General features: G+C 31.7%; 1 protein-coding gene across 1 annotated transcript; it reads right to left on the minus strand.

Annotated features, from left to right (window-relative positions):
- Positions 1–1,299: 1,299 nt before the first annotated feature.
- LOC114740399 (replication protein A 70 kDa DNA-binding subunit D-like) lies at positions 1,300–3,590 on the minus strand. The gene is made up of 9 exons (XM_028928574.1): positions 3,515–3,590; positions 2,863–2,935; positions 2,644–2,768; positions 2,450–2,534; positions 2,234–2,366; positions 1,977–2,134; positions 1,753–1,891; positions 1,438–1,662; positions 1,300–1,365 (listed from the first exon to the last, which is right to left on the minus strand). Exons 1-9 carry the CDS (start codon positions 3,588–3,590, stop codon positions 1,300–1,302), a joined length of 1,080 nt encoding a protein of 359 aa, XP_028784407.1.
- Positions 3,591–15,595: the final 12,005 nt, after the last annotated feature.

Here is a 15,595-nt window from a genome sequence, read left to right on the forward strand (position 1 = left end):
ATGCTTATTTTAATTGAGCAAAAATGAAAAAAAAATAATAAAAACATGAGGATGCAGAGAAAGTGAGTAAAAAGAGATGGAAGTTACCTTAAACTACCCGCTTAATTGCAGTTTTATTCGAAATGGAAGAGGATATCATGATTCTGAATATGGCCATCAGTTTTGAGGTGATTGAGATCATGATAATAAGAATGGGAAGTTTTCAGAAAGCAAAATAAATAAAATATCCTCTAGAAAGCCACCAGAAGGCAGATATTGATTAAAATGAAGACCCTAACATCGGATATGAGTTATATAAATATAATAATACATTAAATATAAATAAAAAATCTTTATAGTTGTTAGTACTCTAATTTTATATAGTTATAGATTAACATTACATTAACCTTTTATTGTTAAAAGTTATATAAACCTCTTTTGAAATTTAAAACTAATTTGTACAAACTCTTTTAAAATGGATAATAAAATTCCGTAATTCATCGACTTTTTATCCATATATAAATCTTCCTTAAGCAACATAATTATCTATAAAATAATGCTAGCTTTTACTAAAAATATAGGATCATTCAAAAAAATGTATTTTTTTATATAGAAATCAAAACTTTATCTTTCTCGTGACTCAACAATGTTTATATATTCTTCAACCGGTTTTTAAATATGTATTAGTTTTGAAAATAAAATGAAGGATAGAATAATGGAGAAATTTTAGGAGATTTGGATATGGAAGATAATGTATATTAAAATAAATATTTAGATTCAAATATTAGATTGTTTCACGTAATTATAATTTTTATAATCCTGTACAATCTCCCTCCTGATTCTGTTCTCTAATTTTTCCTATGATCCTGATATTCTCATATAAATTAAATTTAAAATTTATTAGCTTGATAAAAAAGAGCAGCTTGTAATAGATTGAAAAAATAGCATTTTATTAACCCTCAACGTTTATTTTAATTTAGTTCATTAAAAATCAGGTAGAAATTTTGTTTCATAACACTTATAGGATTTAAAAATAGCGCGTTAAATAGGAGACTTGGATATGTGTTGAACGTGAAGAAAAAGTAGAGCACAAATTCAATAATAATAGATCATGGAATGAAACGCATAAAAAGAATCTAAACATTAAGGCTAATCCTAAATAGATGTTTCTCACAATAAACACAAACAAATTATGCAGTAGAACCAAATATACTAATTGCAAAACCATGTCTCAGCTTTTTTCGCACACATCACCGCCAAGGAGTATCTCTAGCTCTCTTAATTAAACTGGTCTTTCTCCTTCGAAGTCACTGTGCCCATCTATGTATTATCTGAAATATCGCGTGCACTCTTCTCATCAGAACCCATCAATGATGCTTGTATTTCCTGGGAGAAAAAATAGCTAGTAATAAAAGATTTAACTCTATATCAAAGAGTCTAAAAATAGTCAAGACTTACATTATCTTTAAGGTTCAGATTCTCAGCACCTAACTGTAATCCCATGTCGCCATCAATTGTATCCAAATGCAGCTTTATTATATCACTGTTGTTGGTCATCCTCATTACACTGCATTTTGCTGATCGACCCATGACAAATTCATGGGAAACGCGCACTTTGAAAAGGTGTTTATGTCCCATAATCTTTTCTACTATTCCAACAGGGAGGGTGTCACATGGATCAACCTGCAATAGAACAGATGCATAGCAAATAGAATTGCTAGATCCATAGAGACATATAGACATACATAAAGTACAAACTTCTGAAATACAAACTCCAAACGATAAACTCTCATAAAGGACACGGTCTTGCATTTCGGCAGCTGAACATCCCACCAATCTACTGAACTCACGATCAAAAATAACAAAAGTGCATGTACCAGACTCATCCTTAACTTTGCAGTGCACCATAAATCTACATAACCAGATGATAACAAAACATGTAACGTAACCCATACATCTAAGTTGAATTTTGCATGATGATAGACGCTTATACTAACTTAGGAAATGCAGTCTCTATTATTTGAGAGCAATTTGGGCAATAAAATCCGCAGCCATCTGTCACAACCCTTCTGTCACAGTTTTTACAGCAGTAATAATACCATCCACGATCAAAACAGATACCAACTATGTCAGCAAGAACTAACACAACTGTATCCTGCATTTAATAAAGAAATGCTTTTACAACACAAGTCAATCCACAGAATATACTTTCTTGTTATTAATATTATTATAGCTTGAACTGGAAAATACATACAATAGGTGCTGAACTTAGCTCTGAAATCTTTCGCCGATCAGCCATACTCAACATTTCATCTGCAATAAAGTTAATGGGCTGTGGCACGATGCGTGTGGGAGCTTCATTGATATCTATGCCCACAGATTTTAACCTGACCAATTTGGAAGATGTATTGTCTCATGGAGGAAAAATGTAAATATTGAATTCAAATGATCTTATGTAGGTAGTACATACTTGGTAATAAAATTATCAACCTCGGGAATTGAAGGATTGATAAAAAGCCGGGATGAAAATATTGAATTTGATATTGTAGACCTCCCTAGGATTTAAAATGAAGATACCGTCAAACAGTTAAAGTTGTGCACGTGGGTATACATAGATCACTAAATGCAAAAAAAAAAAAAATTAGAGTGTGTACTACAACAAACCATGAAACTTGCGGACTTTGCACATCTGTATGATAATTATCACAGGTTCCGACTCCAAGGAGAATGCAAACTCACATATAGCATCCGCAAATGCGCCCCAAAGAGTGCAATCTAAATGCTCCATTCTGCAAATATCGTGGATGCACAAATTAACATTACAATCATATGTTAAAGCAGAACTTTCTAAAAAAAACAAATAACAGAAATTTAAAAAGTTACTCCTCATTAATAAGCTTTATGTCCACCCTTCGATGTTTGCACCCATTAACTTCACACTCATCAATATCGCCCACTGCACTCAATTTTCCAATTACATCTAGATGCAAACCGAAAAGTATTATTTTCATTTTAAATTCACGAAAAAAAGAAATTAATGTAGTCTAGACAAATCAAGAATTATACCAAATAAAAGCTTGTCATCAAAATTAGAACTTAAAATCTGCGTGAAGGATTTGAACACAAATCCAAAGAGATTGATATGGTGGGCATTCATGTATGGCCGCACTGAGGTGGAAGATTTAAAGCTAATTCTATAAGGATGATCTGTAGTCCGATTAGATCCATTATTTGGAACCACGTTAAAAGAATAGATGACGAAGGTTTTTCCTTCCTGCAGACTTCTACGATGACATTTGACGAAACCAGTACGGATAGTGGCATGAATTCGGTCACCCTGTTTTACATACAAAGAGATGTATCTTTAGTGAGAATGAAAATACACTAAACACAGATATGAAGTAATTTCAACAATAGCTTAGCATAGAAATTATAGGCGACGAAGGTTGAAGCTGGACAACTTGCACATCTAGAAGAATCATCTCAATCGATGAAATCTCGTCAGTTGAGTTTCGGGGTGGCATGGGCCACATACGTGCTATCCGAACCATAATGCGCCAATTACATCGAGAAGGATTGATTTCGCAAACAGGATCATAGAGAGCTGCCATGGAGACAGTGGGGAAGGTGCTATCTGAATGGAGTAGGAGTTCTAGTGGAGAAGCTGTCCGATAGGTATACAATGAATGATATTTATACGCACATGTCAACAAACAATACTTACAATATCCTATTATGTCACGATGATAAAATAACTGCCAAGTACTTTACCCACACAAACATGTTTGGATAGATTTCCGTAACTGGCACCCACATTGCCTAATGGCGAACATGCTCAGCCTCCACGTTTGGGTGTGTTTTAAAGTGGTGTCATGAATATATAAAATTTCTTAATTTTATATTTATGATCAGATTGAGTTTAGTGATAAATGGGCATGTAAACAACAGATTAGTATTTTATGTGTTATTATTAAAGCAGTAGAACTAAAATGAACACACAATCAACGACAGTATTCACTGGGTCCACATCTTGAACCCCAAATTTTATAACAGATCGATATACATGTGGTATTTTTTTTAATATCTCAAACCAAACATGTGGTATCAATAAAAATTTAATAATAAATAAAGACATATATGGGTTTTACTTGTATTTCAAATGCCATATTAAATAATTTATTCTGAATCGAAGTATCAGTCTTCAAAATAATCCGGGAAAAATTAATTTGGTAAATGACGCATATAAAATTAATCAATAATAATAAAAAAACATATAATTTTGAATAAAATTCAAAATAATCAATAAAAAAAATTCCCCATGCTATCAATTAGTAGTTCAAGTTATATATACATACAAATATATCATGCATAAAAATAAAAATAATATTATCTTCTGTTTGCATTCCCACTTACATTGACCTACTATATTGACGTCGTTAATGACTTAGCGGGAGAACAGGGAGACTATAATAGATAAATATAAAATCATAATCACTAAATGGGCCTCCATCTGTCATAGAATCAGAGCAAAAGATTTCCAAATTCATGCATGTTAAATACATTGGTGCTTAATATAAGACTTAATTAGAAGGTTGATATTGATACTAAATGTAAAAACTGACACTTTCCAGTAAGCACGCTACCTCTAGGCACCCATGCACATGTACAAGCGAATCACAATGATTCTTATTTTAAATCAATCAATAGTACTCCTCCGGTCCTTAATATAGGACCTAATTCTTAATTAGTTTTGGTTCTAAATATAAGAACCCATTTCTTATATTTATCAATTTTCTCTAAATTATCCCTATGGATACTCCCTCAACTATAATCAAGTAGAAGAGGGAGAGGGGGTATTAAGAAAGATGATTATGGTGTTTTAGGAAAAATGTGTCACTTTTCTTCTAATTAACTAACTTACCTAATTTTCTTAATCTAATCAAATTAGTTAAATGGGTCTTATATTAAGGATCGGAGGAGTAATATTTAGAATTGGTGTTAGGTCTCTAATGATATTAACATAAATAAAATATATTCCTCATATCCTAATTCGGATTTTAAAGTATCTTTGAGCCCGATATATCCACATCCTTAACTTCCCAATAATTTGAATATAAATATACCTTATATTTAGTTGGTAAGTAGCTCTTATTTAATATACAACTATAATATTTATCCCAATGACTTTTTTTTCTTAATAGTAATTGGCAGTTTTTTATTAGTCTAGATATACAAATGCATTGATATTTATTGTACTAAACTGCCGATAAATTTGTAATAAAAAACTGCTGACGTTTCCGGAATTTGTGATTACAGCTCTTCCTATAATTTATCAATTTATACAATATTTTAAATATTATGTGGCATATTAATACAAATAAAATATATTTCCCATATCCTAATTCGGATTTCAAAGTATCTTGGATTCTGATATATCCGCATCCTTAACTTCCCAATAATTTGAATATGAATATACTTTATATTTAGTTGGTAAGTATACTGCTCTTATTTAATATACAACTTAAATATTTATCTCAATGACTTTTTTCCCTTGATAGTAATTGGCAGTTTTTTATTAGTCTAGATATACAAATGCATTGGTATTTATTGTATTCAATTACCGATAAATATATTAAAAAAAACTGACCCACGCTCCCGGATTTTATAATTCTAGCACTCCCTATAATTTATCAATTTATAAATCAAATTAACCGATAAATATATTTAAAAAAAACTTCCTTGCGTTTCCAAATTTGTGATTATATCTCTTTCTATAATTTATCGATTTATAAATCAATTTTAATAATAAGTGGGTAGTTTAAATATTTAGTGCCATAACCACTTGTTTGGTGTATAGTAAACAGTTATAAGCACGATTGGATAAATATACAGCAATATCTTCATAACCAATCTATTCTACGAAATTGCTGATAAATATGAAATAAAAAACTGCCCATGTTTCCAGATTTTGTGATTATAGTTCTTCCTATATTTCAGGTGAAATATATTTTAAAAAAATGCCTTGCGTTTCCGGATTTGTGATTATATCTCTTTCTATAATTTATCGATTTATAAATCAATTTTAATAATAAGTGGGTAGTTTAAATATTTAGTGGCATAACCACTTGTTTGGTGTATAGTAAACAGTTATAAGCACGATTGGATAAAGATACCGCAATATCTTCATAACCAACCTATTTTACGAAATTGCTGATAAATATGAAATAAAAGACTGCCCATGTTTCCAGATTTTGTGATTATAGCTCTTCCTATATTTCAGGTGAATATATAATAGTTTAAATATTATGTGACGTATTAATAGCAATAAAATATATTCCCCATATCCTAATTCGGATTTCAAACCAAACATGTGGTATCAATAAAAATTTAACAATAAATAAAGACATCTATGGGTTTTATTTGTATGTCAAATGCAATATTAAATAATTTATTCTGAATCGAAGTATCAGTCTTCAAAAGAATCCGAGAAAATTTAATTTGGTAAATGACGCATATAAAATTAATCAATAATAATAAAAAATTATAATTTTGAATAAAATTCAAAATAATCAATAAAAAAATTCCCCATGCTATCAATCAGTAGTTCAAGTTATATATACATACAAATATATCATGCATAAAAATAATAATAATATTATTTCTGTTTGCATTCCCACTTACATTGACGTACTATATTGACGTCGTTTTCATATAATTATCAAAACTGCACTGGGATATGTATCCAAAAATTATCAAAATTACATTATATTAAGTAACATTTATTTTTGGTTAAATTTAAACCGTTTATTTATCAAACAACAAACTCTGTTTGTTGATAGTATTATCAATTTTCTACTCAGGTAATATGAAAACCGAACAATTTCAAGAACTACCGAGTCATATATATCAATGAAGATTACCACATTTTATGGATGAGAAATGGGAAATGTGCTGAGCAAGGCAATTAAAGAGGGAAAACTGACTGAACTGGGATATGCATTAAGTAATATGGGCAACAAATCATAGTCTTGCCAATCCAAGCACATAAACATAGAAAACCAAACGAAGTCTAAACCAACATTAAAAGGCTAAAGTAATCAAGAACAACAAAATAGACATAATGTAAGACTGGACAGAAGACACAATATCCGATGTTTAATCTTCAATGGTCAACTTCCGTTTTGCCTTCCCACGACGACGTAAAACCGCCAAGCTATCATCTTTATTGTTTCCTTCACCATCAGCTTCCACATCAGGACCTTGCTCATTCACCTCGATCTTTGAAGATACATCAGCATTTTCTCCAATAGCACCCTTGGATGGGAGCCCAACAACAGCCTCATGCTGAACGTCAGCTTCCATAGCAAGATTCTGAGATGGCATCTTCTCTGCTATTAAATTTTGATAGGAATGAATTATATCCTTATCACTGGTCAAGCGCATAGCGATACATGTGTTTGAATATGTCTTTACATAATCCTCAGGAACACGCAGTTTAAATAAGTATCTCTTCCAAGTGAGGGGCTCTAAGATGCTTGCTGGGATTCCATCTCCATCACCAACCTGAACATACATCAAGAAATCTATTAATAAATAATATCCCACAAGAACATATCAACACTTGAATAAATATATTAATATAGATATACCCCTTCATCACCAAACTGTTTGAGAATGCGGTCCCTCATCTCTGCTGCAGAACAACCAACCATCCTAGAAAACTCTGTCAAATATGACAACGCTGCAGGATCCACTCTCATCCATAACCTCACAAGTAACCATATACCTGTGATAACAATTTAAACCAATAGGAACAAAGTGTCATGCAAGTCCCTCAAACATTCAGAAGTATAACATATGGTACCAAAAGCATTACCTTGGCACGACTGCCTTAATAATGGAAGCACACTTCTCACAAAAAAACCCCTCCCCATCGGGCACCACTTTTTTTCCGCAATGCTTACAAGAGACATACATCCAACCCTTCTCAGTACGGAAGTCTACTATATCTGCTAGAACAGTGCACACACCATCCTACAACAAATAACTAAATATGTAAATATTGAGAAGCAAAAGGCAAAATTGAGAGCATTATGTGAACAATGAATAATAGTAGAGAGAAATAGGAAACACACACCCCAGTTAAAGAACGAAGATAAGATATCTTTCACCTTAATTCAACAGACAGTAACTCATCAGCAACACTCATTGTTGACTGGGGAGCAATCCTAGCCGGAACTTGCCCCACATCGACACCTTTTGCCTTCAATCTGCACCAAGCGAGTTTGTCACCACTTGCTTCCAAAATTAAAAGCAACATATTGGCTTTACATAAATCATGCGCATTAGTCATCACGCTATATAAAATTAATACATAATTGAATGTAGGAAAAAATCTCAGTACTTTACAGATGAAAATTTGAATCACAAAACCATACTTTGACATGAAATGTTCCACTTCAGGAATGGAGGGATGGATGAAGATTCTTGAAGAATACATAGAGTTTGAGATTCTCCTCTTGGCTAAAATCACAACACAAACACATTAGACCCATTGAGGATAGAATTAATTATAGGATTATTCAAAATGTATTGACCATACATTTAAACTCTCTAACTTTACATAGCTGGATAATGACAACAACAGGACTGGATATATCCCCTGCCATGAATTGGAGAATCTCATCTGCAAAATCCCCCCAGAGTGTGCACTCAAGCTTCTCCATTCTAAAAAACATAAACAACACAAATGTCATCAGAAGTATATCTAACAAAGATGAATAACACAAAACATGTGGCCACACATTAGGGATACAACTTCCATGCATACCCATCGTCATTAGTTCCACATTAACTCTGCAGTTGGCCATTGATATTGCACTCCTCCTTCTCTCCAATAGCAGACAACATCCCGATGACATCTACACAACAGGAAACGCATTAATTCACCTAACATAACCCATAAATGAGATTAGAATAAGACAAACAACAACACAACACACAGACCAGTCAAGTAGCGATCATCAAATTGATTTGACAAGATATGTGCAAACGAACGGAAGGCAAATCCAAACTGATGAATACGATCATCTTCTGGAAGGGGACGGATTGCCGTGGAATACATAAAGTTCATTCGATATGGGTGATCAGTTGTCCTATACGACCCCTAATTCGGTGTAACCATGAAGTAGGAAATAACACAAAGCTTCCCTTCTGTGAAGTTATTCAGATGACGAGTAATGAAGGGACTCTTAACCGCATGTATGTTATCACCCTGCACGCACAAGAAGCATTGATTTATACTACATGTTGAGAAAGGGAATGATACTAAAGCATTACTCACATCCTCATCTCGAAGGAGCATCTAAATAGAGGACAGTTCTTCATGGGAATAGCGGCCAGGCATGGTCCACAGACGAACTACACGAACTCTAATCCGCCAATTCTGCCTGCTAGGATTAAGGGAACGAATTGCATCAAAAATGGGAGCCATAACACCTATAATCACAAAATCCTGACTGACACTATCAACAATGGGAGAAGAACACAAAGGATTGGAATGGTGCTCACACTTTTATGAGCAGATACTACATTAGATAACTGTCAAGGCAAGCATCATACAACGTGGCCATGATCTGCACACGAGACCACATCACGAACGTGGGTTTCAGAAACATGCTGTCAAATGAAACTGTACAATACGTGATGATGCCCAAGGGATTTCTCAAATTTTTGGTCTATAATAATTAGCTATAAATAAAAGATATAATTATACGATTTTACGATAGATTTCTTGTAGAAGATTGCATTTAAATATATAATGATAAAAATTGCCATGCAAATCCCGACTTGTGATTATACCCACATGTTTCCGGATTTATGTTTGGTTTATTAATAATTAATAAAAGATATCTAAAATCGACTTAAACTATGAATTTAATAAAGACACTTTGAAATTTTATATTTGGAATGTAAAATATGATTATGCCACTTAAAATTTAAAAATGACACTTAATAATTAAAAATTATATGAAGAAGTATATTCCCAAAATATGGAGACGTGTGGCAATTTTTCATTATATACTTACCAGATAGTTAGTTTATTTTGAACGTTGGCTACAATTATATGATTTTATTAGGGATTTCTTGTAGGAAAATTGCATTTAAATATATTTAAATATATAATAAAAAACTGCCACGATCATATAAATCATGATCAGATAAATTCACCCAAATATCCTCATAACCAATTTTAGTCACGAAACTGCTAATAAATATATAATAAAAAAACTGCCCCATGTTTCCAGATATTGGGAATATAACTCTTCCTATAATTTATCAATTTATAAATCAGATAATATAAAATAATTTGAAAGAAGAATAAATTCTAGGTTTGTAAGTTTAAACTAAAACGATCACCAACGCGGATATATAGGACTATTAGAAATATGGGCAGGAAACTAGTTTTGAAAAATAGTTAACAAAGGTGGGATTTTTTTCCTTTAAAGGGAACATTTACATGATTTTATGAGGGAATTCTTGTGGAAGATTGCATTTAAATATATAATGATAAAAACTGCCACGCAAAATCCGGATTTTGTGATTATGCCCAACGTTTAAAATAAACTAACTATCCGATAAATATATAACTAAAAATTGCCACACGTTTCCATATTTTGGGAATATACTTCTTCATATAATTTTTCAGTTATAAATCAGTTTAATTATTAAGTGGTCAATTTAAAATTTAAATTTAAGTGGCATATTGCATTTAAATATATAATGATAAAAACTGCCACGCAAAATCCGAATTTTGTGATTATGCCCAACGTTTAAAATAAACTAACTATCCGATAAATATATAATTAAAAATTGCCACACGTTTCCATATTTTGGGAATATACTTCTTCATATAATTTTTTCAGTTATAAATCAATTTAATTATTAAGTGGTCAATTTAAAATTTAAATTTTAAGTGGCATATTGCATTTTTTAAATAATGATAAAAATTGCCACGCAAAATCCAGATCTTATGATTATACCCAACATTTAAAATAAACTAACTATCTAATAAATATATAATGAAAAATTGCCACACGTCTCCATATTTTGGGAATATGCCTTTTCGTATAATTTTTAATTATTAAGTGTCTTAAGATAATTCAGAATAATTTGAATAATCGTGTATATCCTAGAAAAAATTATTGCATGCTAACCAGAAAATTCTCTCCAATAGTAAACAATTGCTGAAAACGTGGGTAGAATGCGTCCAGATGAAAATATAAGCCAACTATTTTGAATCTTATAATCTATTTTATGAAAAAGGTCATTTCTGATTACTTGGGGGTGAATGCGTCCACAAAGCTCAGCAGCAAGCTTCCGAACATCTTCAAACTCAAAGTCACAAAATGCCCTAAAACAATTAGATAAAAGGTCAAATAAAAAGGAGAATATCAAGTTTTTACATAATTACTGGAATAAGATGAACGCTAGGTTCAAGAACGAACCTGCTCAGAAGGAGAGCAGCAATACACTCATAACCAACCTCGATGTCCCTGATCCCTAAATTTACATCAAATGAGTATAAAAAATAAATCAAGTCTTCTAATAACTCCACAAGAAAAATGAATATGCGGGAAAAAAAAAAAAAGGAGGAGGGGAACTCAACCTCCAGTCAAATAGACACACGTGCCAAAAAAAAAAAAAAAAAGAAAAGAATTTTATCGTCTTCTCTTTGAATTATTTCCTACCAAAATAATATAATAGCTGCAAGTAAATAATCTAATCAGATGCATCCGGGAACATTAAGCAAAAGGAGAGAACTTCCAAACTAAGAAGTGGGAGGGGGGGTAGCATTAAGCAATCAACAATTCATCCATCTATGGAGATTATAAAAAATTAGCACAACATCCAATCACAGTTATTGGAGCTCAGATTTCAAATGGGAGAACTCGTAAGATCAAAATAAAGAGGAACCACTGGGCCAGATAAGCTTTATGTTCAAATTTGGTTAAGCAAGAAGAGAGGAACTAAAAATGGTTTCTGCGTCTTCAGTCAACTAGCACACTGCTAAAAGATTAGATAAATTGAGCTTTAGTATAATGAGAACAGAACAAGCTCATAACAATTGACGGATACATAAAAGATATGATCTAAAATTATTCAAACATATAAAAAAAATAATAATAACACAGGAGTATGATGAAAACAGATGAAGCCACAACTACATGTATCTAAAGTGTGTCCTATTACAATATCAAAAGATTTCAGTTCATATTTTTCTTAATTTAAAAAAACATGTTTGTATGAAATAATTATAATTATAGTACTACCTCCAATCCTAATTATAAGAGCCAGTTGACTAATTTGAGGAAATTAAGGAAGTAAGTTGAATTAGTTATTTGTTCTAAATAGGTGTTGCCTTTCCTAAAATATCCTTGCTAATCAAGTGTATTGATTAGAACTATCATTGCTAGAAGGGCTACTTTGGAAAAAAATGTATAAATATGAGAGACAAAGTGGATTAGGGCCTTATATTTAGGACCAAAACAAAAGTCAAACAAGATCTTATATTAAGGATCGGAGGTAGCATAGAATAAAATAATAACATTTATATTATGATTTGTTGGATGGAATTATTACCTAATTAGACTTGATGGATGAGAAGGGGATAGAGGAAGTCTAAGTAATCTGACCTGATATGTTGAGCACAGGTTGTCTCCAAGTCTCAGGGTCTAGCCGCTCCAAATGAATCACTACAGCCGATGTGCTCTTCTAACACAAAATTTGAACTTATTTTAGAAAGATACATTTATCAAAACTTTTGTAAATAACAATTTCACCCAATTTTATCATTAAATTCTAATTTACTGTTTTTTTTTTCCAATGATCAGTGCAGTTTATGAAAACTTTCATAGATAACATTTTCACCTAGTTCCATCATTAAATTAAATTCCATTACTAATTTGCTGTTTTTTTTAATGATAAGTGCAATTTATGGTTATTATTTTTTCTGAGTTAAAGTATACTTTTAATTATTAAATTTTATATGAGGTTTCAATATAATTCCTTAACTTTAAAAAATATATTTTTAATCCTTAACCTTAAACCGTTAACAAAAATTAATGATATTGAGATTTTTAATATTGATAAAGCATTCTCAAATACTAACAGTTTCAATACTCATCTCTTTGATGAGCACCTTAAGCTCATCATATCTGGACTGTTTATATCTGATTTGAATATTCTAGATTTAAAATCAGCAAATATTTTTTGTCCACAAGCACTTGTTGTATCTTCCAGGCAACTTCACATGCATCATCACCTTCTCTATCCAACTTTGTTCGATCTGCAATTTTCTGCAGAATGCGAATGTCTTCAATCTGCTCATCAGCTAGTAATTTGATGAAAATCATCATACCAAACAACTAGTCAACGCTGTTATAAAAGTGTTATTTAAGTTTTGCATGATTGTTGTTTTCCCCACCCCTTTTTTTCCATAAAGTGCCACGCATCTTACTCTATTATCTTGTAGCAGAGTCAGAATGTCTTAAAAGGCATTCTGAAGAGCCGGATACTCCATAATTGATGGAACGCTAGGCTTCTCAATGACTTGCTCTGGCAGCTTAACTATAATTTCCTTCGGACATTTTTCAAGAATTCGATTACTTCTATGAGTGCCATTTTGATCTTCTCCTTGAAATGTCGACTTATCCAAAATTGCAGCTTCTTTCTCCTCACTTCTTCATATTCTTTATTCAAGGAAGTCACATCATCCCAAACATCTGATACACGCTTTGTCCAGTGCTGGTAAACACTAGATGTATCTTTCTATAGAGTAAGTGCCACACATCTTACTCTATTATCTTGTAGCAGAGTCAGAATGTCTTGAAAGGCATTCTGAAGAGCCGGATACTCCATAATTGATGGAATGCTAAGCTCCTCAATGACCCGCTTTGGCAGCTTAACTATAATCTCTTTCGGATATTTTTCAAGAATTTCGATTACTTCTTTCAGTGCCATTTTGATCTTCTCTTTGAGATGTCAACTTCTCCAAAATTGTAGCTTCTTTCTCCTCACTTCTTCATATTTTTTATTCAAGGAAGTCACATCATCCCGAACATTTAATACACGCTTTGTCCAGTGCTGGTAAACACTAGACGTATCTTTCTATATATTACTCGAAACTTCATTGTCTTTGTCTTGTAGTTTAAAGAAATAGAAAACAGAATATAAATTATCGTTTTGTATATTTGATATGGGGTGTTTTCTTTTTATAAATCTTGAGTTTAGTCAGGACGCTTGTCGTTTTGGTTACATTGATTTGTGTATAAATTATGGGCCCAACTCAGGCCTGATGAGACGGTGTAATTTTGACAGTGATGATCCAATAAAGATTTTTGAGTTTCTCTCTCACTATGGTGTAATGATGGGTTTAGTTTAATCATCTAGTCTATATTTCCCATGGTATCAGAGCTACTACTAGGTTTGGTTCGAATTCAAGAAGAAACCCATTTCAAATAATTGAAGATACCAGTTGCTTGATTCGGATTCGAGAAAGAACCCGTCTCAGAGAGTCGATTGCTTTCTTTCTAGATGAAAATACAAATTTTTATCATACCAAATTAGGCCAGCAATATTATTCAAATAACAAAGTCTTCCTCCATCATCATCGTCATCTATCCAAAACGAATTTTTGAACAATAGATCTATAGTATCCCAAATAGACTTCTCTTGGCTCCAATAAGTTCACGTCATTCGTTATTAAGATCATTAAAAGCCTTTATATTTCTTTCTATTTGGCTCAAGAAGTCACTAACCATGCATGAAAATCTCAGTGCTTTTTCAGGAATTTAGAATAAGAGATACAATATATCTTCATTCATTGTAATCCTAAAAATCATTAAAACACAATTTATTTTATCAGTAAAATTCTATATAATAAAAATACATAGATTTATGTAAGTAAAGAATGGGTAAAAACTTGACTCTGATACCAGTTAATATAGGATAAGAGAGGTCAAAACAGTTTTTGAAAAGTTTATGCGAAAATAAAAAAAATAAAAAATATGATTTTAGTGCCAATTGATATATGTTAGGAATATTAAAGAGGTTAATTTTGAAAAGTTTCAACAAGAGTAGAAAATAAGCAAAAATTAGGTTCTGATACCAATTTATGTAAAATAAAAAATCAAAATGGTGTATAATCATTAACAATTTCTAAGCTAGTATCAAACAAAACTTAAAAAGATAACAAACAATCTTTTGTATTTTCTAGAATTCTAAACTTTATATCTTAGAGAGATCACTACCCTAATAATACTAAATAATCCACTATTTATAGAATTTAAATAGAGTCTAATTAATTTCAATTTGCATTATAAATCACATTTATGATACATATTTCCTAACTTCTCTTTTCAATCCTAGAGTAGTACACTATCTTAATTTCATATCTCATTCTAAATATAATATATGATGTTTTAAAGAGTGTCAATACTTCCTTCCATGTCTTCTATTCAAAAAAAGTAACATCACCTCAAAATGAGGGGCCTATACGAGGATTAATATAAAAATAGTCATAAAACTACTTGGCATTTCACACATACCCTCTTAG

The sequence above is a fragment of the Neltuma alba genome, unplaced genomic scaffold (genome assembly GCF_004799145.2).
Source record: "Neltuma alba isolate B1F8T4 unplaced genomic scaffold, ASM479914v2 tig00000105_pilon, whole genome shotgun sequence".
NCBI classification, from domain to species: domain Eukaryota; kingdom Viridiplantae; phylum Streptophyta; class Magnoliopsida; order Fabales; family Fabaceae; genus Neltuma; species Neltuma alba.